The 25,726-nt window shown below is 37.5% G+C and overlaps 2 protein-coding genes across 2 annotated transcripts in view; one reads left to right on the top strand and one right to left on the bottom strand.

Annotated features, from left to right (window-relative positions):
* LOC149776594 (tryptophan--tRNA ligase, cytoplasmic-like) overlaps positions 1–4,923 on the bottom strand; it is a 40,197-nt gene extending 35,274 nt beyond the window's left edge. Inside the window, exon 1 of the mRNA XM_089941076.1 lies at positions 4,674–4,923. Within this exon, the coding sequence (XP_089797202.1) occupies positions 4,674–4,806 (133 nt within the window). The 5' untranslated portion in view covers positions 4,807–4,923. The remainder of the gene's footprint in view (positions 1–4,673) is intronic.
* A 177-nt stretch (positions 4,924–5,100) lies between these two features.
* Positions 5,101–25,726, top strand: part of LOC149776593 (BBSome complex member BBS5-like) — a 55,743-nt gene continuing 35,117 nt past the window's right edge. The window contains exons 1-2 of the mRNA XM_089941067.1: positions 5,101–5,172; positions 24,919–25,089. Coding sequence (XP_089797193.1) covers positions 5,150–5,172; positions 24,919–25,089 — 194 coding nt within the window. The 5' untranslated portion in view covers positions 5,101–5,149. The remainder of the gene's footprint in view (positions 5,173–24,918; positions 25,090–25,726) is intronic.

Below are 25,726 nucleotides of genomic sequence, written 5' to 3'. Positions count from 1 at the left end.
GTTTAACAGAGCAACATCAATAGCTGATATAAACTGTCTGCACCCACAACCCCCCACGTTGCAACCATTGTAAACATCCCCGAGTTTACAGCATTCAAAGTTAAATAGCCCCCACCCACCCCAAAAAAAAAAAAAAAAAAAAAAAAATTGCAGTAGTAGAATACTGCGGCACCTAGCCAGCGATTAGCAAACCCCATTGTAACTCAAATGTCCCAAAGAACCATGCAGATGCACAAACACGTTCATATAAAAAATGCCGCAGAGATGGCAAACGGTGATAATCCTGCCAACATATTAATTCAGTTAACAAAGTTTTTTTTCTGCACCCAGGTCAATACAGAACAAAATACATAACGAGGATACGATGTAAAAAAAAAAAAAAATAATAAAGAACTAAACTTATGATTAAACATAGTAGACAATAAAATTGCAGTAATTATTGAGCTGCACACTATTAACTGTAGCCAGGAGATTATTTAGGGAAAAACAAAAATCCTGTCATTATTATTTACTTAGAAGACCAGATAAGAAACATGAGAGGCAATTGTATGAGACTTAACAGCAGTGTTTTATGTGTACTTAGAACTTTCAAGGTTCAGCCTTTTCTTATACAAAAAATAGGTTTGTCACTAGCAGACGAACCCATCAGGTACAACAGTACCAACTGAAGAACTCCAGGGGGTAGTCCTACAATGTAAGACATAGCACGTGTTATTTTTGTTTTAGTGCTGTCTTACTATTCAAATAACGAGCTTGTATAGCGTGTTCCGACCCGTTTGACATCGGAACGAGTAATCAAAGTTTCAGGAATATCTCACACACTTGGCAGCCCATATAAACACTCTTCCACAAATTGATATGTAATTAATATACTTACTGTGGTGCTTTTGTCCTGGTGGAATCAAAATCTGAAAAGTCATTGTACGTTTGTGTGAGTACGTTAGACTGGATTTTGTGTTTTGTAGCCTGGAGGAAGTTTCCGGAAACCTCAGACTTCCCTCCCGATCCGGCCCTGCGGATCTGTGTTCCAGTTCCCTGTTTACTGGCCACATCAAGTGGCTATAAGATTCGTGTGAATTTAAAGTTTGTCATTCTTAGCGAAGAATCTACAAGAAGATCTGCGTGTGTTCTAATTTCTTGTTTATTATTCACATCAAATATTTAAAATGTGTGCTAAACTCGTTTTTTTTTTTTTTTTTTTTTTTTAAAGCAAACTATTTTTTATTAACTCTACTTGTCATAGATCAGAAGAGCTTATGGGATGGTCCGTTTTCCGTAATCCGTCGTCTAAGGTCCGTCGGTCTGTTAGCGCAAGTTTGTTATCGCTAGTCCATCTGAATGGATGGTCATATCAACACGGGGTTGTCACTACAAGACTTCTTAAAATGTCTAGTTGGTCCTAAATGAAAAGTGTGCCGATCCGACGTCCAATATGGCCGCCAGGGCACCATATTTAAAGTCCTGTTTTTACTCCTCCTCCTGAATGAACGGTCTCATCAATATGGGGTTTTCACGAGATACTTCTTATGCAGTGTATTTGGTCCTATATGGAAATGGTGTGCATTTGGTCCTATATGGAAAGGTGTGTATTTGGTCCTATATGGAAAAAGTGTGTATTTGGTCCTAGGAATACACAGCACATGATGTGTGTCACAGCAAATAATTTGAAAATCTTATTGCTGAAGAATATCAGAAATGGTTACAGCACTCGACAGTCTTTTTGACGGACTCTTGTTTTATTTATATTTTCCTTTGATTAAATATGCTGTACTTTTTTGTTTACTCATTTAACTTCTTTTCCCCTGTCTAATCACTAAACAAAATGAAAAACAATGGCAAGACAAAAGCATGGAATACATTGACTAAAAAAAGAAACATGCTCGTTGAACATCTTTATAGTTTGAAACTGCTTGTATTTATTGTTTATTTTCTATGTATAAATCATATTCAGTTCTTTCCTTTTTATTTGTATACGTATTATTATCACATATTCTTTGGAAATGTATCCACATTTGTTTATTTCCATGTATCGATTGTTTTTCTGTGTTCAATAACATATTGTAGAATACTTTATGTCGGTCTAGTTTTTATACCAACTTGTATTACCCTTATGAGGGACACATCCATTTAGGATTTGGTAATGCGCAAATTCGTCTTGTAATAAATCCATCAATTTAAAACGAAATTTAATTGTCTCTATTTCGAACTAATTCACTGAAAAAATTAGTACGTAAGAAAAAGAGACAAAAAAAACCCCAGTATTTTAACTTTTATTATTTTGGATTTTACAATAAATTAATACAAAGGCTAGTGAAACCTTTCGTGTTTAATAACTTTATTAAACGCCAAAATAATCCCAAGTCAAACCTTAAAAAATTCGAAAAATGTTGGTTAAAGTCATGTGATAGCGATTCCGCGTATTTCGTTACTCTAGGTAAACAATCTCTTAACGATTGCTCGTGTGGCTTAAGTAGTTAGAGCGTCCGCCTCGGATGCGGGAGGTCCGGCCAGGTCATACAAAAGACATAAAAATGGTACTAGCAGCTGCCTAAATTGCCGCTCATCATTAAGAGGTTAGTGTTATGACTGGTCGGCCGGGTGTCAGGATAATGTGACTTGGTGGGACATGATGCCATATTGCGCGGCATGATGCCCCAGTGCTAGACATCACTATAAACTGCGACACTGCAAACATCTTAGCGATATTACTCAAACTGTCAAAGCTACGTTAAAAGTATTTTTTTAAAAACCGAACAAACACAAAATATTAACTGCATTTTTTAAAAATTATTTTTTCTTATATTTGCGTAAATATTTGATACCCAGAGATCACATACTGTATATGTAAGCAAACTGAGTTTGGAGTATATTTGTGCAAAGACGAACACACACAAATATACCTTTAATACCTGTGATACGCAAACTAAACAAGGTACTTTTTGGTGTGCGTCATAGAACGGTGAATAAAGATGAAATTCTAAATAGTTAAAATTGTAACGGCAATATAAACAATTTTTAAAAATAAAAAAGAACTTTAGCGAGATTTTATGCATATAAATGGTACACATAAGCGTTTCAAAACAAACAAAACAACAAACAATATGTTATGCTATTTAAAGAAAATCTTATCCATCTTGTGCAGTTCACCTACTTGTCTGATAGTTTCGTGTAGTAATACCACGAAATAGCGATAGCATGTGTACCTAAGGATTGTTATCTAGCCGTTGTCTTCGGAGTACATTTTAATTGTTTGCTTATTGCATAGAAGACATCTAATTCCACTTTAAATAAATAAATTCGACCTTGTATTATGCTGAAACTTTGCTAGAAAATTTACGCAAAACTAAGAGTATCCCTCAAGCAAATTCAGTTTTGTTGTCTAATTCTGTGCATGTTCTGTTTTACTTTCATTTTCGGGTTTCTGTCTTTCGTTACTCATTCAGTCGTATGTAGGTCGTTAGGTTTTCCAAATTTCAAGTGACCATTTTCTTCATTTACAGGCTCAATAGTGCGTAGTCAGAGCTGTCATTTGCACTCAAGTAAAAACTACAGTTTAAAAGATTTCGCGCATTAGTTTTTATTTGATCAAAACAAAATCAGTGGTTGACTTTGACCTCACATTGTTCTAAAAACTGAGTAGTCTGTTTTATGTAAGAGGGGTTACAAAGGGATAAAAGGAGGCGTCTCGCAAACGATTATTTTTTCAGAGCCTGTTTTTGTGGACATCGTCCACTCTCGCGCACCCCAAACACTTCCAGGAGAACGATCCATCGCTATCCATAATCCTATTGTTCAAAACAAATTTTCATGTTTTCTTGGTGAAATTCTCAAACAGTATACTTCGATTCCGAAAAATCCGTTTAAAATTGTACGTTAATGCTTTTTCTTTATTGATATTAAAAATACACATATTTCCCAGTGATAGGTCTGAAAATGTCTCACAAACACTATAAAAACAAATGAATCATTACACAAAAATAACAACATGAAACATAAAAGGGTTATTACAAAATGGCCGTAGGATGCGCAGGATTATAAACCCGACGCGAAGAGCTGGTTGAGATGGCAAGAACATATACTTTGTATATTAGTATTAAGCGTATAGAATGTTGTTGTTGTAGTTTTAAAGCCATTTGTCAGCACAAGATAGGCTATACATGGCGGCCAGTATAAACGGTGGAATAAGAACCCGGAAAACCCCTGGAAAGAACCACAGACCCACGAGAAGCTACTGGCAAGCTTTCTCACATACCCACTTTGGCCGAACCAGCGACTCGAACCCATGCAGAAAGAGGTGAGGTGGCACATATCGAATGTATATAGATTTGGGTGTTTCGTGGAACCCGTGAAGTATGTCAAAACGGGTGCCGGAACACGAACTTCACCATAAGGGATCGTCTTGCAGAAAGCCATACAAGAAGAGTATGAGGCAATATATAATTGTCGTTTGCTATCCATACTTTGCTAAAATAACTACTATTTCTAGAGTAATGAGATATACGACTAGATTTCTGAAAAGGTGAAAGAAAGTGCTTAAATGCGTAAAAACTGAGGATATAGGCTGTATCTACCAGATGGTAGAGAATCATGAAATCCAATTAGGTGAAAGGTAGATTTTTTTTTTAAATTTGTTTTTTTTTTTTTTTTTTACAGATGTTATAAAAATCACTTACTGATGAGTTTATCGTAGTCTATTCCCTTAGCGGATGCGCTGACTACGTTCCATGGATCGACGATATCTTCTTGTTCCCCTTCAGCAACAGACATTTCGTCCACCTTCTGTTCCAACTCACCAGTGCTCGACATGCTATTAATACTAACAAGTCTGCGATAGTTAAGTATTACGCGCTAGAGTGAAGCTTACGCCTAATACAGCCTTTTATACACAGTAGCGTGTTCTTTTCCGGGATTTCCCAGCAGAAGTTATAAATAGTGCCAACACGAATTGCATCAGGTAGTAGCCCGACTTTTGTTTAAAACACCAATTATGATTGGCTTATAGTTTACTTGCTAATGTTATCGCGTAGCTGATTGGTTTATTTCCATTACGCGGTCTCTCATAGACAGTATTCAACTTGGCAACATTGTGCTCAGTTTCTGTTTTATTTCTTGGAATCGAAGCAGTGTCGGGCGAAACTACGTTTGGTCGATGTGTAATGTGCTTCATATAATGTAAGTTCTTTGCAAAAATGTTTGGAAAATTTATTAGTTTTCTCCTGAAACGACGCTTAAGGTTCATCGTGTAAGTTTCGTTTCGCCCGTGTTAGGCCATAAGACGTTAGATGAGCACATTATATATATATATATATATATATATATATATATATATATATATATATATATATATATATATATATAATTGCTGGTAGTCAATAGCATACTAACGGGGGTAGGGAGCGTACTAACGTGGGGAGGGGGCGGCGCGGACCCGGGAACAAGAGGGCATGGGGCGCCAAAACCTCCGGCGCTAGAAGCCCTGGGGCGCCAAAACCCATTTGGGTCATCATCGTCGACCCAGGCGTTATTTACAATTATGTCGCCACTGCTGGTAGTATGTATATTATTACATCCTGATAACTGTGAATAGATGCACATATTTAAATCAACTGCCGCTGAAACAAAGAATATGGTTTTGGTTTTTGTAGTTTTTAAATTTCATAAAAAAAATTGACAAGTCTTAAACACTCCACCTTTTTTTTTTTGGGGGGGGGAAGCAGTACTATATGGTAATATAAAATTTCCCTTTGTTGAATCGGCACTCTAGAGACCGGATACAAAGATGATTAAGTCAGTTATAGTATGTATGCCATGTAATAAACATATGCATGTAGAAACAGGTCTTTGAATTTCACTACAAAACGTGAACATTGCAACCACAGTGGTCATATATTGAAACCACAATTAATGTTACGGGTTTATAACCACATCTTTACGTTTACATGTACATGTTTAAGGGGTCAGGCCAATAATGAATCTGAATACTTTCGGTGAAGATTACAAATGTTTTAGGGACCATGATAACAATTTTCCATTACATGGCATGAGGGTGCTTATGTCAAGAATAAATATCCACACTAATTAAGTCAACAAGTATATTGTTTTCTTATTAATTTGTCCTATTTTAACCTATTTGTGGGATTTTAAGAAGAAAAAATCCAGTTTAAAAGTCAACATACCGGGCAGATTTGGGTTTTAATTCTCATTGTTAATAATTTGTCTTCATAGTATTAAATAATTGGACAGGAAGTTTAAATGCGTGCAATACACAAATCAGCTGCCAGAACTGCATGGCAACATGTCTGACTGGTATCTATAAGTGGCTTGCAAAATCTAGCTCATCTTGGTGTACATCAGCTGCATTCTTTCGATGATTGACCATTCATCAATCACGTGATACAAGCAATTTATTGTACTGACTACTGAGATGTTCAGCAGATAAGGGCACATCGAACAAGTTCTAACTGAAAAGAAAACCACAACTGATTAGTGGAATAATTTACAAGCAAAACAAACTAACTATAAATCTAGTTGAGGGCACAAGCGTCACTCAAGGAAGATAATGTTTACCCATGGCGGAAATAGGAGGTGCTACACCATACGATTAATGAAGATTCAACACATTGCTACCTTCTTAGTAACTTCTGTTGCACATACTATGATGCAGATGTATCTGTTATAATTCTTTCAGTTTAATAAATATTCATATATTACAGTGTTTCCACTACTTTCTCTGACTGAGGGATTTGTACGCGCTGCCGCCCGCACATAGGGGAAAGGTTTTATCTCTTAACATGTTTTGGCCTACATCCGTAAAACTTAATAGCTGACAACTACATGTTACACCCAACCCTTTCGAAAATAATCTTGCGGGCGCCTCTATTTGTACCTCCTAGGTCGTTAAAATTGGAGCACAACACAAATATTACGGGTGCACATTATGAGGAAAATAATTTTGTATCATTCCACTGGAGCTATCAAAATAATAATGAAATAAAAAAAATAATGAAATAAATAAGCAAAATAAGTAAACATTAAACAACTTGTTTGTTTTTGTAAGTTCAGAAAAGTAATGCTAATGTACAGACTGACTCAGTATTAAGTTATTTAACAATTCAAATAGTATTGAACGAAACGAAACTTCCTGCCCTTTCTCTTTTCACAAATAAGTCTTATTTCTGCTGTAATAAAAAATAACCTTAATGAATACCATCATTTCCATTAATTTGTAATTCAGGAATCCCATTTGCCACTCCAGAATTTGCATACTTTTTTGTCTAACAGAGCTGTACTGTGCACTGAATGCATATTAGCATAGTAGAGACAAGGAACCAGTCTACCGCTCATGGCCAAGATGGTAAGTAGTTAAGTGGGGCACTTTAGCCTCACATAGACTTCTGTGTTAAACAAAGGTCCCGACACTAAAGCCTCGAGATTTATAGCCTCACGTAGACTTCTATGTTGAGAAAAGAGTCCCGGCACAATGGGCCTGTTTAGATTCAATATAAATTGACGTTACGATAGTGAATACTGGCAACAATGTTGAAAGTGGCTGATCTTCATTGGGCGGAACACTGGCAACAATGTTGCAAGTGGCTATGCTGAATAGGGCGGAAAACTGGCAACAATGTTGCAAGTGGCTGACCTGAATGTGCGCTTCTCTATGGAGAGACAAATACAGGAGAGATTTATACATACAGATCTATAGCGCATACAACACATATACATAGATTGATACCGTAGGGCAAATGGGAACATGTAAGGAAAACACCATGGGAAAATATAGCGACAAGAGGAATTAAACATGGGGAAATTTAACATTGGTGGGACTATAGCGGGACAAGGGAAAGTTTAATCTAGGTTGGGATTGTACAGGGACAATGGGGAAATTGTATAGGGCCTGTCTAGAAACAAGGATGGTATAGGGCCAAACACAACAGAGACAGAGAAGAAAAAACGAACCCAAATGAGGTCAGCCACTTGCAACATTGTTGCCAGTGTCCACTACCGTAACGTCAATTCCTATTCAGCCTAAACAGGCCCATGTTCATTTCCAGTTTGGGGCTATAGTACCGGGACCCTTTTTTCAACATAGAAGTCTACGTGAGGCTATAAATCTTGAGGCTCTAGTGCCGGGACACTTTGTAACATAGAAGTCTACGTGAGGTTAAAGTGTCCCACTTAACTACTATGGAAAGTATCAAAGTTACTACTCATGAATGTCAGTGACTCAGTGCACACATTTAGCGATGTTTTATAGGTCTTCTTTGTTATCAATGTGAAATCAATAGAAATTCAGCAACACGATACCCAGCTACAATTAGACCTATTAAGTGACTTACCAGGCTTCAGTTTCTGCATGTTACAGCCAGGCCCAGCCCTAGGATGTGCGGGGCCCAAGGCAGGACGCGGGGCCCCAAATCAGCAAGCGATGAGCGGAGCTCCAAGCAAGAAAATTGCATTTCAGAGTCGATTTCCTGAAAGCGCGGAGCCCAATGCGATTGCCTCGTTCGCCTTGCCTTAGGACCGGACCTGGTTACAGCATACGTTTTGTGCTAAATATAATTACATGCATTGTCATTTTTTACATACAGAACACCCAGTGATACACTGTAACACAGATGTACAATGATAGTGATACGCTGAAAGATACTATAATTTCAGTGTTCAGTCCTGTAAGACATCTGCCCTACCCTTTTAACCACACACCTTGCCAGGGGTTGAATCATTGCTTATATTTTAACTATCAGCCATACATATAGTATAAAATAGTATTATTGTATACTAATGTATGACTGACATTTGAATTGGACGCAATGATACGATTCCCTGTGTGTGAGGCATCATTTGAAATAAATTCAAGTTGTAAGAATTACTAAAATCTTACCGATCTGAGACATACCTCTAGTGAAAATGAGACGCAAGTATGGTGGAATCTGAGGTGAAATAAGTATATTAGTGACACCTGGAAATACAATGTAGCTTGACACCTGGAATAATATGTAGGGGTTCCATCTCCTTCCCAAAAGATGCCTGGTTATGTTATTAGAGAAAGTGATGGGCATCGTTTTAAAGGATCAGTGAACAGCATCGTTTGAAGAATGATATGTCCAGGCTTTATTTGAATTTTAAGAACCAACCTGTTTCATTTTCGATGCACCCCCCCCCCCCCCCGAAAAAAAAAAAAAAAAAATAATAAATAAATCAGTAAATAAATGACAGAATTTACTACAAACTGATTTTCTTCCAGAATTTCGTATTTTTTGGCGTACACATTCAAAACGTTTTAACGGACTTGAATTAAACAGAAACACAGTATGTCAATGAGTATGCAAGGATGAGGAAGTCTGACAACTCCTCTGTTTTGTATCAAAATAAGGATGATGTATGCTTTGAACTTGTTAGGTAATTTGTGATAGCTGGTACAACTGATGAGAAATCTAATATCGTTGCAATTGTAGAACTTCTGTCTTCATTTTTGTTATCTAGCTTGTACAAAACACTGGAATATAATGGCAGAGATTACATGCACTTCCGGTCCCATTATTTTCCAACTGCTTGGGTTGTGCCTTTAACCTGTTTTGCTTTACGTATGCACACTCTCTAAAGAACTCATTACGCATGAGTCCCAGCTCTGTTCGCTTTTAATCATACCGTTTCAACTCCCCTGATCACCTGTTGTCAGCTATCGGCTACGTCCAATATAACTCCACAACAATCTACGACAATATAAGTGACAACGTATCGCCATCCACCTAGAAGATTTGGATTTATTGTGCGTAGAAATCATGCTTCTACGGATTGTATACTTTATGTTTGCATTTTTTTGCCTAAATTTTAGGTTAATTTGTCACATTCTACGGACTTAGTCGATTTAGACTATGTGTACAACATGTGTACAACATGATATCGTTGAACACATGTTGTCATTCACGGTTTAGCGTGAGAATCCGTTGGTAATGTGTGGCGTATCAGCTACTTTTTAACACGCGGAATTGTTCATTTATAATTTTCCTTGTCTTCTTGTGTCGCTTCAGTATAAAATGTAGACCAAGTACAGAAAATGCAAGAAATTTAAAGGAAAAAAGATACAAACGAATCTTGCCTAGTATGTACAAAATGTACTTCATCTCTGCGCCGCAGCGTGTGCGCTACATTGTCGAAAGAAGTCTGGACGTTAGTTCTAAAAATGCAACCAAAGGGCGAGATAGAAAATAAATGAAGCAAAGATAACTTGTTGATATCCTAAGCATACGTCCAAAGTTAGCACCTCTTGCGAGCTTTGTGGTGGACGCTGCTGCCTCACCCCTCCCCAAACGTGCAACGTGTAAAAGCGTCAGCTACAGTTACTACAGCAGAAATGGGGTAAAAAAAGTTGACGTTATGCAATCTACCACCTTTAAACAGACGTGTCGTCTGGTTCTGGAGACGATGACGCAATTATTACATTCAGGCCAGATTTTACCCTTGTTTCTATCTCTTGCTGCACAGGTTTTCCTGATTCACTGAGGGAGTGTTCCACAAAGTTTTGGCAGCCCAGTGGGCGTAAGTCCTCCGCATTTCCGAGCATGACTTTCAGGTCTGTAAGTCCAGGCGCATTTTAACAGGACAGCTCACCATTCCATCGTCAATGCGCTGGTTAACTCTGTCAATCTCGCCACCCGTAGAAGACGTACAGGCGAGCGCCCAACTCTGCAATTTCAGTCTCACTGAATTAAGTTATTTCCTCAGAACGAATTTGTCATTTCAGAGGAGCGTCTGATTTCATTGATACAGCCTCCTCTTTCGTTCTTTCCCATTTTCGTGTATGTACTGTCCGATCCGGAGAAGGGAGGTTTTCTACAAACTGGCGGTCGGGATTGTGCTAAAACAATAATCTCCTGGGTTTTTTTTCCAGGCTGCGTCTTATCGAAAAGGCAAACGGCAAGTTGAGGCCTATCACCGACCTGAGTTTGCTCAGCCAATACATTATCCCACTGATGGTCAGCATGGAAAAGGCGAGATCAATATATCTTCACCAGTTTTAATTAGACAGATGCGTATTTTTTGACGTCCTTATCCAGTTCGCGTCAAGGAATTTATCCGTTTTACGTACCACAATAACGGTTTATGAGTTATAATCACAACACTAAGGCTTAAACATCAGCCTCTGTGCTTGTATAAAATTTCATGGATTGCGTCATCACCCTGTTCCGGTCGACTTCATCTTCCAAAAACATATAAGTTCTATTCTTCGCAAGGACAGCAATGATTATCTATCACTTTTGAATCACCATCGTTTCCTAGTGAGCTGAAAAAAAATCCGATAATCATTCATGGCGTTTTGTACCTCTGGGTATGGGTTTTCTTACCAACCTCAGTTTGGTACTGCTTCCGCACGTTCGCTTTGTATGGTGCGTCGTACTCGTCGAGCCCGTTTACATTATGACTTCAATTTCAGCGAGAGAGATTTTACAAATCCTTTGATTATTCAGTACGGCGGCTTACTTGAACGCGCATGACCATCTTTATATTCACCCTTCTATATGACCATACCGGCCCAGTAGCGCCCCTTTTCAAGTCACCACGTCATGATCACGCACGTGGTACAATCATTCTGACATTAGTGGTGCAACTCAGGCTGGACCACGACTGGGATTCCTCTGGAGTATCCCTAAGTAGAAATGACAATAGGGGCCGATGCTAGGACGTACGGACGGGGTACCCACCTGTTGCCGAACTTCGCTACGGTCAACGGCACGTCGAAGACATGGAATTCGCCTCTCCGCATCAATTTCCTCAAAATGAAGGCTGTCATCAAAGCCGTATAGTTATGGAAGGATCGACTATTAGGGAAAAAATAGTCTAAATTATGTCGGAAAACTCTGTAGTGATGACCTAACTCCTCAAAACGGGTGTGCACCATATCACCCGACCTGTGCGTTCTCATGTGGCAGTTACTATGTTCAGCCAAGCCCATCTCAACCAAGTACAAATCAGGCATATTCTCGGCAGACGCAGTGTCCGAGCCGACACTCTATACAGTATAAGTCGAATCATTTATACAGAATGGTCGCTGCATCAGTCTTTTTTTTCGGATTTGAGGACATGTTTTTTTTCTTCTCGATGCTTGGGATTTGATATTTACACACACACACACACACATCCGCGCGCGTCTGACTCTTTTTTTCGGTGAAAGCCGCGAAGCAGATTATCCCTATCAAACCGTATCTTCGTGGTTGAAATAGGCTATATGCTTGACGTACTCTGAGGTCTCAAGAGATCAGAGTCCCTACACGAAGATCTCAGCTCATGAAATCAGTTTGTTCTCTGCGAGCCTCGCATTGGAACTTAACGTTTGGATCCGGGACATAATAGAGGCTGTTGGTTGGCATGCAGAGTCAACATTATCCATCTTTTATCTCAAAGAGACAAACTTTGAATATGATGGGTGCAGTGGCGGCGACCAAAATTTACGACCAAACCTAATTAAAAGCCAAAACACCCTCTTTGCTTCGCTGGATTCGACAAGGGGAATTTGCCGGTAAGAATAATTTAGTAATCTTCTTTTTAACCGCATATACGAGTTACGGATCAAGTGTCCTTAGGCTGTGTCGTTCATCATATTAGGAGAACGGGTTATCGTTCCCTTGGGAAATGCAGCGATTATTTCCCAGAAGGATACTCGAGGTATACGTCGGATGCTCAACATTCCCTCCTCGTATTATATATTATCCTAAATTGAACGTATTTTAAGGAGAAAACAACTTTTAAAGTAAATTTTATTTCTCCGATAACACTTGATCACATTACTTACCCCACGACCACCACCACCACCACTACGCCATACTCGTTGGAATATCCCTCAGCTTAAAAATTAGCAGCTCCTGGTGACAACGAGAGAGGTGATGGACAAGAGTTATTACCGTTGGCCCAAATGAGGGATAGAAAAGACCAATTTTCGTTTGTTTAGTGGGGCTGAATTCGAGGGGTAGTAGGCTTAAATACCTAACGTTAATGTGATCGTGCAAGTAATCTCGGAGAAACGAAATGTACTTAAAAATGTACTTTCTCATATTCGCATGTAGCAGTATTTATTAAAGTTAAACATTCTTTCATACATTTGTACAGTATATTAGTAAATTCCGTTTAAAAGATTTTAAAGTTTCCTAAAACGAAAGCTCTAACTAAAGTACCGTGATCTACTGATATATTGTCCAGACTCTTTTATATGAGTACTTTATGCACAATGTATCTTTCATCACATGTCTTTTTAAAATTGAATATATTGCTTTCCTTGCAAAATTGTTGCACATAAAACAAATAAAGAAGACTTAATGGGTGTGATTTGGATCATGTTCAGTGAATTACAAAGGACAGATTCCAGAAATCCAGGCCAGTAAAAGGAAAGGTTAGCTCTTCAGTACAAGGATTCTCTCACAGCCGTTTTGTCCAGTGTGAAAGAAAATCTCCAAACTTCGTTTCCTGTGTCTTTAGACAAAAAATTTCACATTTAAATCTGAAATCCTTAATCCTTTTTACTGTCTTGTAAAAATTCAACTGATATTTAGAGACCACATGGTCATTTATCGTCGGCAGCATGGTTTATACTAAAGTGAAACAAATACAGGGGACATCAATGTCAGAGGTCATTAAAATAAATAAAATGTACCAAGCTTTAGGAATTCTGATATGGCAATATGTTTGTGTGTGGGGGGGGGGGGGGTAATGCGGCAAGAGCATCTCATGTTCATTGTATTACAAGCGTGCGGAGTGGGGTCCTCCCAGTGTATGCCGCACAGTGTACAACACCCACAAGTCAATCAATATGAATTTTGTCGTTTCTCCCAGAGACCTGTTTTTTTGTTGTTGTTGTGTTTTTGAGTGGTGATTTGTATCTTATGGTATTTAAGTATTGACATTACGGATTTCTAACAAGAAGAAACCATGCAGTTGTGAGGTTGCCATGCAGTTGTGAAGTTGTGATGCAAATGTGAAATATTTTGTGGTCATTCGTCAATTAAAGGAAAGTTGTGTAGAGTCGAGGCGCGTTGTTAGAACTTCCAGTAGGGCAACGGTTGTTGCCGAGAAGTCATTGAAAATAAGGGGAAACAAGTGACTTCTAGCAGAATTCACGCGAGTGTTAGATTTGCTCGGTAAAGATACCCCTTTGCAGATTACAATATATTTTCTTTTTAACACAAAAAGAAGATCGATCAAGTGTTTATTAATGGATAGCCCACTGTTCATAACACACTTTAAACAAATTAGTCAGATCAGGAAAGAACGATAACCATTAGACGGTTTTGCAAATATGGTGTAAATATAATTCATACTCATTACAACCATGGATTTGTCTGATGTATCCATGCACGAGTATATGCCTATTGTCGAGTATTGTTGTGAGTTAGGAATCAGAGATAACGGAATGCGATTAATTAATGTACTTTAATTAATAAAGTTAGACAAAGTTTAAGAATCTTTGTCTTGTATGATTTTTTTAAAAGTATCATAAAGTTATTAGTTTATTCGGATATATAGATATGATGTAGCCGCGGCGTCTGTCACGTGTTTAGTAATATTAAACATTTTTCCAGTATTGCTGTATGCCATCATGATTATGAACATTCGTTTTGATATGTTTGAAGTGAAAATGTAGGTGCCAAAATATTCCGATTAAATGGTTAGTATAAATTGTCACGGGTTTTAAAGAAAATATATTACACATCAAAACGTTACGCGTTACTTTCCCTCAAAGAAATGAGCTCAATTTAGTAAGAGTAACGCGTTACTTTTATAACCGGTAACATTTGGAGAAACAAAACTTTAACCAGTTGCCTGTTAAATGAAACGCGTTATTTTTGCGTTTTTCTCCAATTGTTCACAAACAGACACTGTGAAAGAACATGCCACAGAGATGTTATTGGGTAGATTTAGCAGCACATGGACCTGACTTGATTGGCTGTCGCCTGAGGTCGCCATATCGTGGTTTACACGGGATTCTAGTCATGACGGTGGCTATTGCATCTATTGCTTATTCCAGTTGTCTCCACACAGATAACCGGCTGTATTATAGTCCAGTTGCAAAGAGAGAGAAAAAATTATAATGACAACGAAACCATGTTAAAATGTAATCTTGGAAACGCACATGCCTGATTTCGTACTTATATAAGTTTGTACAGCTCTAGTTATGTCCTGCATTTTGCCTGCGTTTTTAATTTTATGGATAGTCAAGGTGGATCTACAAAATATAGTAGTTATTATAATGATGAAGTTTAATCGTACAGAAATGAAGGAATAAAGTAGAACTCATAATGTTAATGTGTAACTTTGACATATAACTTTCACCAAGCTTCACCGAGTCCTACTTTTCACATTACTCTGTTTATATTATTTTTTTATTTTAAAAAATGGAAACACAGATATAGCTGTCAAAATATATATGTAAACATTAGTACATTTTTGCTGTGCTTGTAAATGAAATATGATGGTCTGGTGCTGGTCATCAGAGTAACATCAACCCTTCTATATTGAAATCTCTGTGGGGGGTGGTGTCAATTTGTGTAAGACTGTTGTATCAGTTCTTTAAGCGCATAATCTGTCATAGGTGTTTCCTCTTTATTTTTCATATCGATTTTAATATGTTCCCGCATCAGAATATTATATATATATATATATATATATATATATATATATATATATATATATATATATATATATATATATATATATATATATATATATATATATATTATTGACGTTTTCAAATTATATATTATTTTCTGCAGTAGAACTTCAGTGTCTTTATTTTTCTAAAGTTAATATAGTCTTTTAACCATGCAGTTTTGGACAAAGCCACGTGGTTAAATAGGTAAATAAATGTCGAAAGTTCTAACACCATATTCATATATGTTTTTTTTTAAAAAAAGTATAACTGCAATTTTGTCATTTTGTAAAGTTTAATCGGCTGAGTAAGTTATTAATCATTGATCCAGGTAAACCACACACTAAACTACTTTTATATTGAATATGAATATATATTTTACACTGAAATGAGAGAAAGATAGTAGGATTCATCTGTTTACCTTAGCACGGTATAATATCCACGGTAGTTATGTGTCTCCTCAATAATATCACTGTACTGATATCAATTGTCAGAATACATCTGCCCTTGACACCAGCTTGTAAAATATGAAAACCTGGGAAGGTGATATATATCTCACAGCGGCCGCCATTTTGTTGCATTCAAGTGCTGTTGCAGATAATTATAAATAGCAGCATTTGTTGTAAGCACGTGTTATGCTGAATGTCAAAAATTTGATTCAGGTGCACGCTATCAAACGTCCACAGTCAGAAAATAGGCGATCGTTCATAACGTGTTACTGTGCGGTACGTTTAATTGTGCACATGTCTTCCACATTTTTACTAAACCCACCGTAATTTTTCATTCAACATTTACTCCTCTTCTGCAGAAATTCACTACAAGAATATTTTATTACCTGATCATTGAATAGTGATCATTTGATTATTTGATAGTAATCATATATTTATGTTATTTGTTTAAGAAACCTTTGCAAGTTTTTCTTGTGGTCCCTTGGTAGAGCTTGACGTCCAGGCCATGCTTTTTGTTTTCTGTTCAACTGTTCACTCTAATTATTCCGAGATGCAAGCAAAATACCATACTGATAGTAGTGGTATGAGTTAAAATTTACTCAAATTACAAGCGATGTGAACTTCCAGTGCACCATAATACATAGAGATAATTCGAAACCACTACAGCCTGCATTACCACAGGAGATTCTAGTCTTTGATTCTATCTATGATCGCCAATTGTATTTATTGTCGACGGTATATTTGAATGAATTCAGTTTGACGCAAGAAAGAAACATTGATACTCTTCCTTAGGACGATTACATGCTCTCTATTTGCTGATGTTTGTTGTTTTAAGGAAGGAATAGACAGATCAAAGCGTAATTATTGATTTTACAGAAACAAATTGTAAAACGACACCTGAATAATTTGTTAAATAAATTATAACAATTAAAGAAAAGCATCTTTAAAGTAAAAATAAAAACAACAAACAAAACAACAAAAATACAACAACAAAAAACCACAAACAACAAACAGTATTTAAAAAAGAATATATATATATATATATATATATATATATATATATATATATATATATATATATATATATATATATATATATATATATATATATATATATATATTACCATCATTAAAGTCCAGTTGCATGTACCAATGTAAATAAATTGTTGTCACAAGTTAAACATGGCAAAATTAAAATTATGGAAGAGAATAAAACAAATTGAACATAGAAATAGTTAGCGGGATAAATCTACCAACATGTTAACAGCAAGGCCTGCAGAAGATTTTATTACAAGACAATGGTCTAGATTTTATTTTCATAAAAGTCTCTATGTCTAGAGGCCTGGTTCTTTTTCCATACAGATTTGAAGACCAGGCCCAAATATTCGTTTTCTTTTTCATAACAGCTATTTTTGAATGTCACCGGCGCAGGTGGTTTTGTATTTTGCTGTCATAAATATTTCGAGGACCAATGGCTCGGGTTATTCATAAACATTTGGATGATTAGAAGGATATTGGCCTGGAGTGGATGAAAACTTGTTAACCGGTTTAAACTGCATAAGACAGAATAAGTGGCCCAGTACCTAGGGGTTTGTATATTATTAAGGTTTTACATGTCCATACACGTAACACCAAGAGCTGACATTTCCATGCAGGCTGCATTATGTTCCACGTAGCAGCAATGTTTCAGGTTTCAAAGCAAGTTGCATGAATTATCACGTTTGATTTTTCAAGGCAACAATTCAGAGATGGAAGTTCAAAAAAGTGTGAAAATATAGACCTATGAAGCAATTTATGTAAAGATTATTTGAGTATTCGTGGCACTTTTTCACGAAGCTTTGTTTTTAAAACTATTTGATGCATGTTTGCATTTTTGTCTCCGTAACTTTATATTAAATATTCATTTTTGTCTCTGTTAACTTTACAATGTCAGAACCGTACAGTATTTTAAGATACTGAACACCTTCATATTGCACGCACGTGCACAACACGTGTGCCTAAAGATAGTATAGTGTATTAGGAACTACTTTGTAAACAAACCATGTACACTCTTTTAGTAGACGCTTAATGATTTGGTTGGTTAAATTTGTTTTGTGAATGAACTAAAGCGGCTTTTACGTCCGTTTGAAAGTATAGATGACAAATTTTACGATGTGGACGAGTTAACTGAGTCAGAAACGTAACTTTCAAAACAAGCTAACGAATGAACGCGATGTGATATTCGCAACGTCTACAAAAAACGTGAGAGACGCAGTAAATTAAATTACCGTTCTGATCATTGAAAAAGTTATTTAGGAGAATACTCATATATTTTTCGCAAATTGAATGGTTAAGACTATGACGAGTGCTCTCTAGTGTCTAAAAATATAGCATAAAAGAGCATATTGAGAGCAAGTTATCACATATCTATTAGAGACGTTCCGTTTTACGAGTTTGTCAAATATGCTACTGTAGATTCGAGAGAAAAAATGCAAGTGAAGATTTTGTTAGGAACCTAAGAGCATCAGAACCAATAATCCAAGACGACGAAAATGTATTATTTCCGCTGGATAAATGGAATGTCACACAACAGCGTTTCAATTTTCCCCGTGTAACTGTTTTGATGAAATGTTAGGATAGCGATGGAAGACACACTGTAAGTTACAGGTCATAACGGGGGGGGGGGGGGGCCTTCAACAGCGAGATGCTAGTGACGGGGCATACGTATGTTTTCTTTAGCTGGTAATATGAATGGTAATAAATATACTTGCATTTATAAATTTTGAATTTCCTCAAACTGTACTTTCTTAGTTAGTTCTTCACATTCGACACAAATGTCGTGCAAAACCTGAAACAAAAAAAGCTGCATTGTAATTGCGAGTAGCCTGCATTTCCAGCTGCAATCCATTCACCTTATTTCACTTGACTTGAACCAATTATCCAGCCTCTCATAATAAGAACTGCAGAACTGAGATGGATCAACACAGAAACAAAATTCATGCGCATTCATTCACAATATGACACTAAATTTCGATTTTAGTAGACCAAAGTTTTCGATTCTTCTTTAAACTGATGTAGAGCGCGCGACTAAGTTAAAAGGTCGCTACGCAGATCTTTGTGCGCATAAATACTGTTAGTATGTATTGATGAATCTATGGTTATGGATTTAATTTGGAATAAGCATGAATTCAATTACATTGTTTCTTGTAATGTCTTTTTTTTGTTGTTAAGCCATAGGTAGTTAAACCAAATGAGCATATGATAAAAAGGTTACTGCTGTTGTTGTTCTAGGGTCTAACGCCATTTTTCCGCACACGATAGGCTATACATGGCGGCCAGTATTAATGGTGGATGAATAACCCGGGAAAACCCCAGAAAGAAGCACCGACCCACGAGAAGCTACTGGCAAGCTTTCTCACATACCCGCATTAGCCGAATCTGAGACTCGAACTCACGCAGACAGAGGTGAGATGGCAGCGATCCGTAACGGAGAGCGCTTTAGACCACTCGGGGCCCAAAGGTATTACATTTGTATGGGAAAATATGAACTCGTTTCTTCTGCAAAATACTTCACTCCGCAAGATCGCGCAGTATTTTCCTAAAAGCTCTTTCTTATTTTCCGTACAAATGCAGTAAACTTTAAATATAAAATGATAATTACGTCATTGACATAACGTCAAAAATGATATGTATTACAGGATAACAAAATACGTGAGTCTCTAACGAAACCTGAATAAATGAAATAACAGTCATACTTACAATAATATATTTATAAAGGATATACAACATATCGATTTTTTTATTAAGATTTTACACAATTGTATGCAGTGCCTTGGTATTAAGGCCATTGGGATACAAAGTATATAACATATATGTTTTTATTTTTATACCACATACATTAAAAAACATGGCTTTTAAAGTTTTGGTATAAAGCTATTTAATATGCAAATACTATTGGTATATCAAGTTGTGATCCGCAGATGGCGCAATATTACGCATATATAAACATTCTTGCAACTGTGTGCTGTCAAGTATGAATTTCCACTCCTTAATCATTAGTGACCTATGAAAATAACGATAACAAGTATTAATATAGTAGTATTCAAAATGAATTCAATATGATACACAATTTCGTCGCAGTCCTTTCTGTTTTCAATTCTCCCCTCCCATCCCATGCATAAGGGACAAAATACGCAGAAATCTGGAGTGAGACAGAAAAAGAATTTTGGCTGCATGAAACGAAAAACTTTACACTGAACTTACACCAGGTAACCTACAAGAATATGGCTCGTCGTAACAGTAATTGACGTCAAGTTGAGTATGTGTACGCTTTCCTTGGGATTTATCTAGTGTTTATATAATCAGTGATACAAAGTTGCAATAACCTGTCGACACGAAATTGTTGTTTACGAGCTACACGTACTCTAATTTAATGCTTTTTTTTGTTGACGTGGTTGTTGTTACCTAAACCTATTATAACGTTCTAAAATCTAATATTAATTAAATATGAAAATGTCATTAGGCCCCCCCCCCCCACCTCCCCGTCTGGACCAATGTAGCAAGATACAGGCGAAAATCCACGAAAAGACGAGCGTAGAGGATTTTCGCTTGTGTCATATGACGATGCCTCTGGACCTACGAATCAAGGTAAAACTTAAGTCGAACCGACGCGAGAGAGAGAGAGAGAGAGAGAGAGAGAATTGTATGGTCGGTAGTAATGCTAATTAAAGCAGAATAAGGACTCAGATCAAATGGAAATACATTAAAATATTTTAATTACCTCTCGCTGGTTCGTCATTTCACTTAGTTTCTATTCCACACTAATTTTCATGCGCCAATACGTGAATAGCTGAGCGTTCAGTGTTCAAAAAGGTCAGCATGTGTTTTTTTTTTTAGCACTTTCTTCATTAAAACCATATTTCATGTTTAAATCATAAAAGTCGATATTGATATTATCAATGTGACAAAAATAGAAACTCATAAAAGAAAACAATCAACATATCCATATGCAAATGTTATTATGAATAACCACAAGATGCACAGAACTACATTTTGTAGCGAACACACTCGGCAGTGATGAGAGGAGTTCATTTACTTAGTCAATACACAGTTGCCTGTAGTCAATCTTAACTCCGTTCAAAGTCAAATATGTGAATGTGTATGCGATATAAATAAAATATATGTATAGTATGTTCGCGGTATCAATGATATTCCACTCGCTGTATACATTTTTCATTAAAAGAGAACTCTGCAAGCCTCGTTTCCTTATAATGAAAAATTTATACAGCGAGTGGTATATCCTTAATACAGCTTACAGCCTATAAGTTAAGATTGACTACAGGCAACTGTGTAATGTCCTCTACAATTTTATTTTAAGAAATATATGTCCATATTTCGATAGTAAAAATTTTATGTCCCAGTTTCGTGGGTTTTATTCGTGTGTGTGTGTGTGTGGTAGATTTCGTTTTCCAGTAGATTTGTTTCCAGATTTATGAAGGGTACGCGCAAAGACATGGCAAATGCGGCTACTTGAACTTTTTATATTTAACAGTAACGTGCAAGCCGTCATTCTTAATTTTCTAGAAGACACTTTTGGGGTAACTGGAATGTAACAATAATCTTCACGACTACCTCTTTTGTCTTATCTTGACTGTCTCTGTTTCTTTGGTAGATGTGCCATTGCTGGTCGAGCTAAAAGGCAACTAGTGTAGACTTTGGTAGATGTACCATTGCGGGTCGAGCTAAAAGGCAACTAGACTAGACTTTGGTAGATGCACCAATGCGGGTCGAGCTAAAAGGCAACTAGAGTAGACTTTGGTTGCATCTATTGCATAAAACCGATTCCGTTTGCGCGTGGAGATTGTAGAAAACCTGGTAGCAACTGGTAGAGTTCGATAGTTGGAATGGTTGCTATGCTCACTTTGCATACCACAATCGATGCTGGTGTGCTTGTGTTTGGATTTTTCGATTGGAATACATCGATTATATCGTGGTCTTTTTGCAGTATAGCTGCATCGTAGATCGGTAAAATGGTGGTGCTGTTCTAGTGTACAGAGTCGTTGAAACAATACGAACATGTAGGGCATCTGGCAAACCGTTTGTAAATGCATGTGTGCTAACATTGGAGACATTTGCTTTTGCTACAGGTCCGGCAACAGATAGGGTAGTTCCTCCTGCTCGTGTATGTGATACTTAGTTGTCGGAGAGAACAGTCCAAAAGTATAGCTCGTCTACAAATATATCGGATATGGGTTGCAATTCTGTTCGAAGATTGTCGGGTCGCCCTTGTAGAGAATAGTCTACGCTTGCTCATACGATGCAAACTTTCTATGATATGTTTTGTAGCAACACGCATATATCGGTCGGCTCTCCAACATATCGGATCCCCATATCGTAGGCGGTCGCGTATGTATTCGTCGAAATGTCTGTTGTTGTTTCGCTCGAGTAGTTTGATAAATTGTGTGTGTGTGATTTGGATTTTTAAGGTAGCTTTTAACAATTTTCCAGTCATATCGCTACGAAGTCTGCAGTGTGGCAGTTTATAGTGATGTCTAGCACTGGGGCATCATGCCGCAGACATGTTCATGATGTCCCGCCCAGTCACATTATCCTGACACAGGGCCGGCCAGTCCTAACACTAACCTCTTAACGCTGAGCGCCAAGCGAGGCAGCTGTTAGTACCATTTTTGTAAGTCTTTGGTATGACTCGGCCGGGGATCGAACCCACGACCTTCCCCATCCGAGGCGGACGCTCTAACCACTAGGCCAACGGAGCGTTTAGTTTAGTAGTACAAAGATGTTTTGGGTTTCTGTATATATAGGCGATCTCGGTTCTATAGTTGGAAAAAAATATGCATAGTTGTTTGGAATTGTAGGATTTTGTTTCTGGTGTTGCTGCAGGCGATGTTTTCTTGTTTTCGGTTTTGTCTGCAAGGTAGTTGAAATGTGAGGTCGTTTGGGGACTCATTTTACATAATTTAAATAATATGGTCCTATCACGAAGTGAAAATCGGCCTTAGTGAAAATCAGGGGGCAATAAATAAACACACACACACACACACACAACAAAACGCAATTAAAGATGATTATGGGATCGTATAGAAACGTTCCCAGGCAAAACTGACCAGAATGGCCCCGTATTGTTGACCCAAACACAGCTCGCTCGTCCTAATGCGGCCAAACAATAATAACTCTGTGACATTACAGTTATACAAGTCAGGGGCGACACAAATGCAAAACACCGGTGGAATATATCCTTTCCGTGCAGCGATTCCAGCGTTGCTAGCAATAGCAGAGGCTCCAGTGTTTGCAAAAGCTGAGGCGTTAGGGGCTATATCGGAACTACATATGGGATGGCGCTGTAAACGGCGGTTGGAGATCGTAGCGTATCGTGGACCTGGAAAGAAAAAGGCCACCGATTACTAGGAACCAGTCGTCGAATACCGCCAGGCAGAGGTCATCGATTACCCGGTAATACATGCAGAAGATCACGTCTTTGACCGATCTTAATTTACTCGCAATGGCAGGCCCGGCCCTAGGTTGTGCGGGGCCCTATGTTGTGCGGGGCCCAAGGCAGCAGGTGAGGTCAAGCGCGGGGCCACAAGCAAAAAAATTGCATTGCCCTAAAGTACGGGGCCCAAGGTGGTTGCCTCGTTCGCCTTGCCCTAGGGCTGGGCCTGCGCAATGGCTAAATAAGTCAAGTATTTTCGTGGTGCCTTTGTACGAAATGAACTTGCATCGATCACGTACACGTAAAACCGGTATTGTCAACCTGGGTTTGTCAAGAGAACCTGGCACTCATTGGGTTGCTTACGAGGTAACACAACATTTGAATTTTGACTCGTATGGACTTTCACCAGTTAAAGTTGTTATCCAACGTTTACAAAATTAAAACCTGAAATCAAGGAAATAAATTTCTGTTTCAATCTGTTCGGGTTCAGTCACAACTTTTGCCTAGTATCATTTCAATGGAATTCTTCATTTTTACGGACAGAAATATCTTTTCTTAATCAGTACAAACACTCCACGTACAATGCACAACTTTCATGCATTAAATGTTTCCGTTTTGAGAAAGAAAAAGTACAGACAAAAAATTTCACAATCTTACAGTACAAGAAACCCTACATTCACGCTAATGTCTAAGTTGGTTCGATACTGTGGCTGAGTTGACTCCATTGCTTCCAAGGGCGCAAGCAGAAATTTCGGGGTGGGGACAAACATGTAGTGGTCAACTATTAATTTTTACGTATGATGGCCAAAACATGCTTAGAGGTTAAGGGGGGGGGGGGCAAGTACTCCCCCCCCCCCCGCCCCCATGTGCGTGCGCCCATGATTGCCTATCTTTATAGCTAACATTTCACTAAGCATATAACGTTTAGGAATAAACAGATAAAAATCATTTGTAACGAGGTGAACTGACATTTGATAAGAAATGTAAGTGTGCTAAATCAAGTTTGCAGAAGAAAAAAAGCAAATTTAAAAAAAAATAAATTAAAAAAATCAAACAAACAAACAAAAAACAAAAAACCCAGTAAATTTGTTACAAACCTAATAATCAAATCTGCCTCATTTAGCTCTGCATAATTTTGTAACAAAATGTTATTTTCTACCTGTCATTATTTATCAAGTGGTATCCGTTTAGTGAGAGAATTAAATTTATAAGTTGAACGATACAAGCAGAAACAGTATTGAAAATTGCAAACCCTACTCTCCTCCATGCATCATTTGACAACATATATGTTTCAACATACTTCTTGGACTGAAAATGTAAGCCAACTCATGTCCTTACCTGTGTGTTTGTTTTTCTCTTAATTTATATCTGATTTTTTTCCTCCTATTTTTTGTTTACAGCATGCAATGGAAACGGCCGAGGACATTCCTATTGATATCCGAGGTGTATTTTTGTCTCGCAGAAATAGCCGAGATTGTCCGAATTGATGAATGTCGTCAAGTATTCAGCGTCAAAATGGCGTCAGAAGAGCTTTGGGAAGACCGTGATGTTCGGTTTGATATCAGTCCTAGGCAAGAAAAATCAAATTTAAATGTCCATGTTATAGACATGCTGGTGTTATCGCAACTAAAAGCAATCTTTTAAGTCTTTTCCTTCTCATTTGTTCTCAGTATATTGTTTTAATCTTTTAACACCATTCTCAAATTTGACCCGCTGTTTTCATTCTACGTTCTTTTAGAAACGTAAATCTGTTTATAATATTTATTTTGCTGTCAAAAATGTAATCAGCGTTACAGTCCATTTAGGGATTCCGATTGCATAAACTGGAAATTGGAAAACGCAATTTGAATAATCCCTTCCTTTATATCTTTCGTTTCACTTGTGTTCACGGACAACTGCTCGAGGAAAAGGTGGGATCTAACGATAACACCGTCCACTACTCCCAGTTAATTGGGGCTAGTAGAGACTGCTATTATTAGTTTCCCCGTCTTTTCCTCATAGGAACAGGTACCTGTGCTTTTCTTACATGATCTGTTTTTATTTTTGCTTTTTTTCTTCTCTGCAGCATCAAAACATTATATGCAGGTGTGACTGAAATAGATGTAGATGCTTACTATCTCTCTCTCTCTCTCTCCAGTCAACAACCAAATCATTAGTCGAATCCTCAACAACTGAATCCTTAGTCGAGGCCAAAGGAGTGTCTCCAGT

The sequence above is a fragment of the Sinohyriopsis cumingii genome, chromosome 18, assembly GCF_028554795.1.
Source record: "Sinohyriopsis cumingii isolate HCF-2022 chromosome 18, ASM2855479v2, whole genome shotgun sequence".
Classification (NCBI taxonomy): Eukaryota; Metazoa; Mollusca; class Bivalvia; order Unionida; family Unionidae; genus Sinohyriopsis; species Sinohyriopsis cumingii.
Note: the sequence above shows the minus strand (reverse complement) of the source record. Positions and strands in the feature narration are given on the sequence as shown.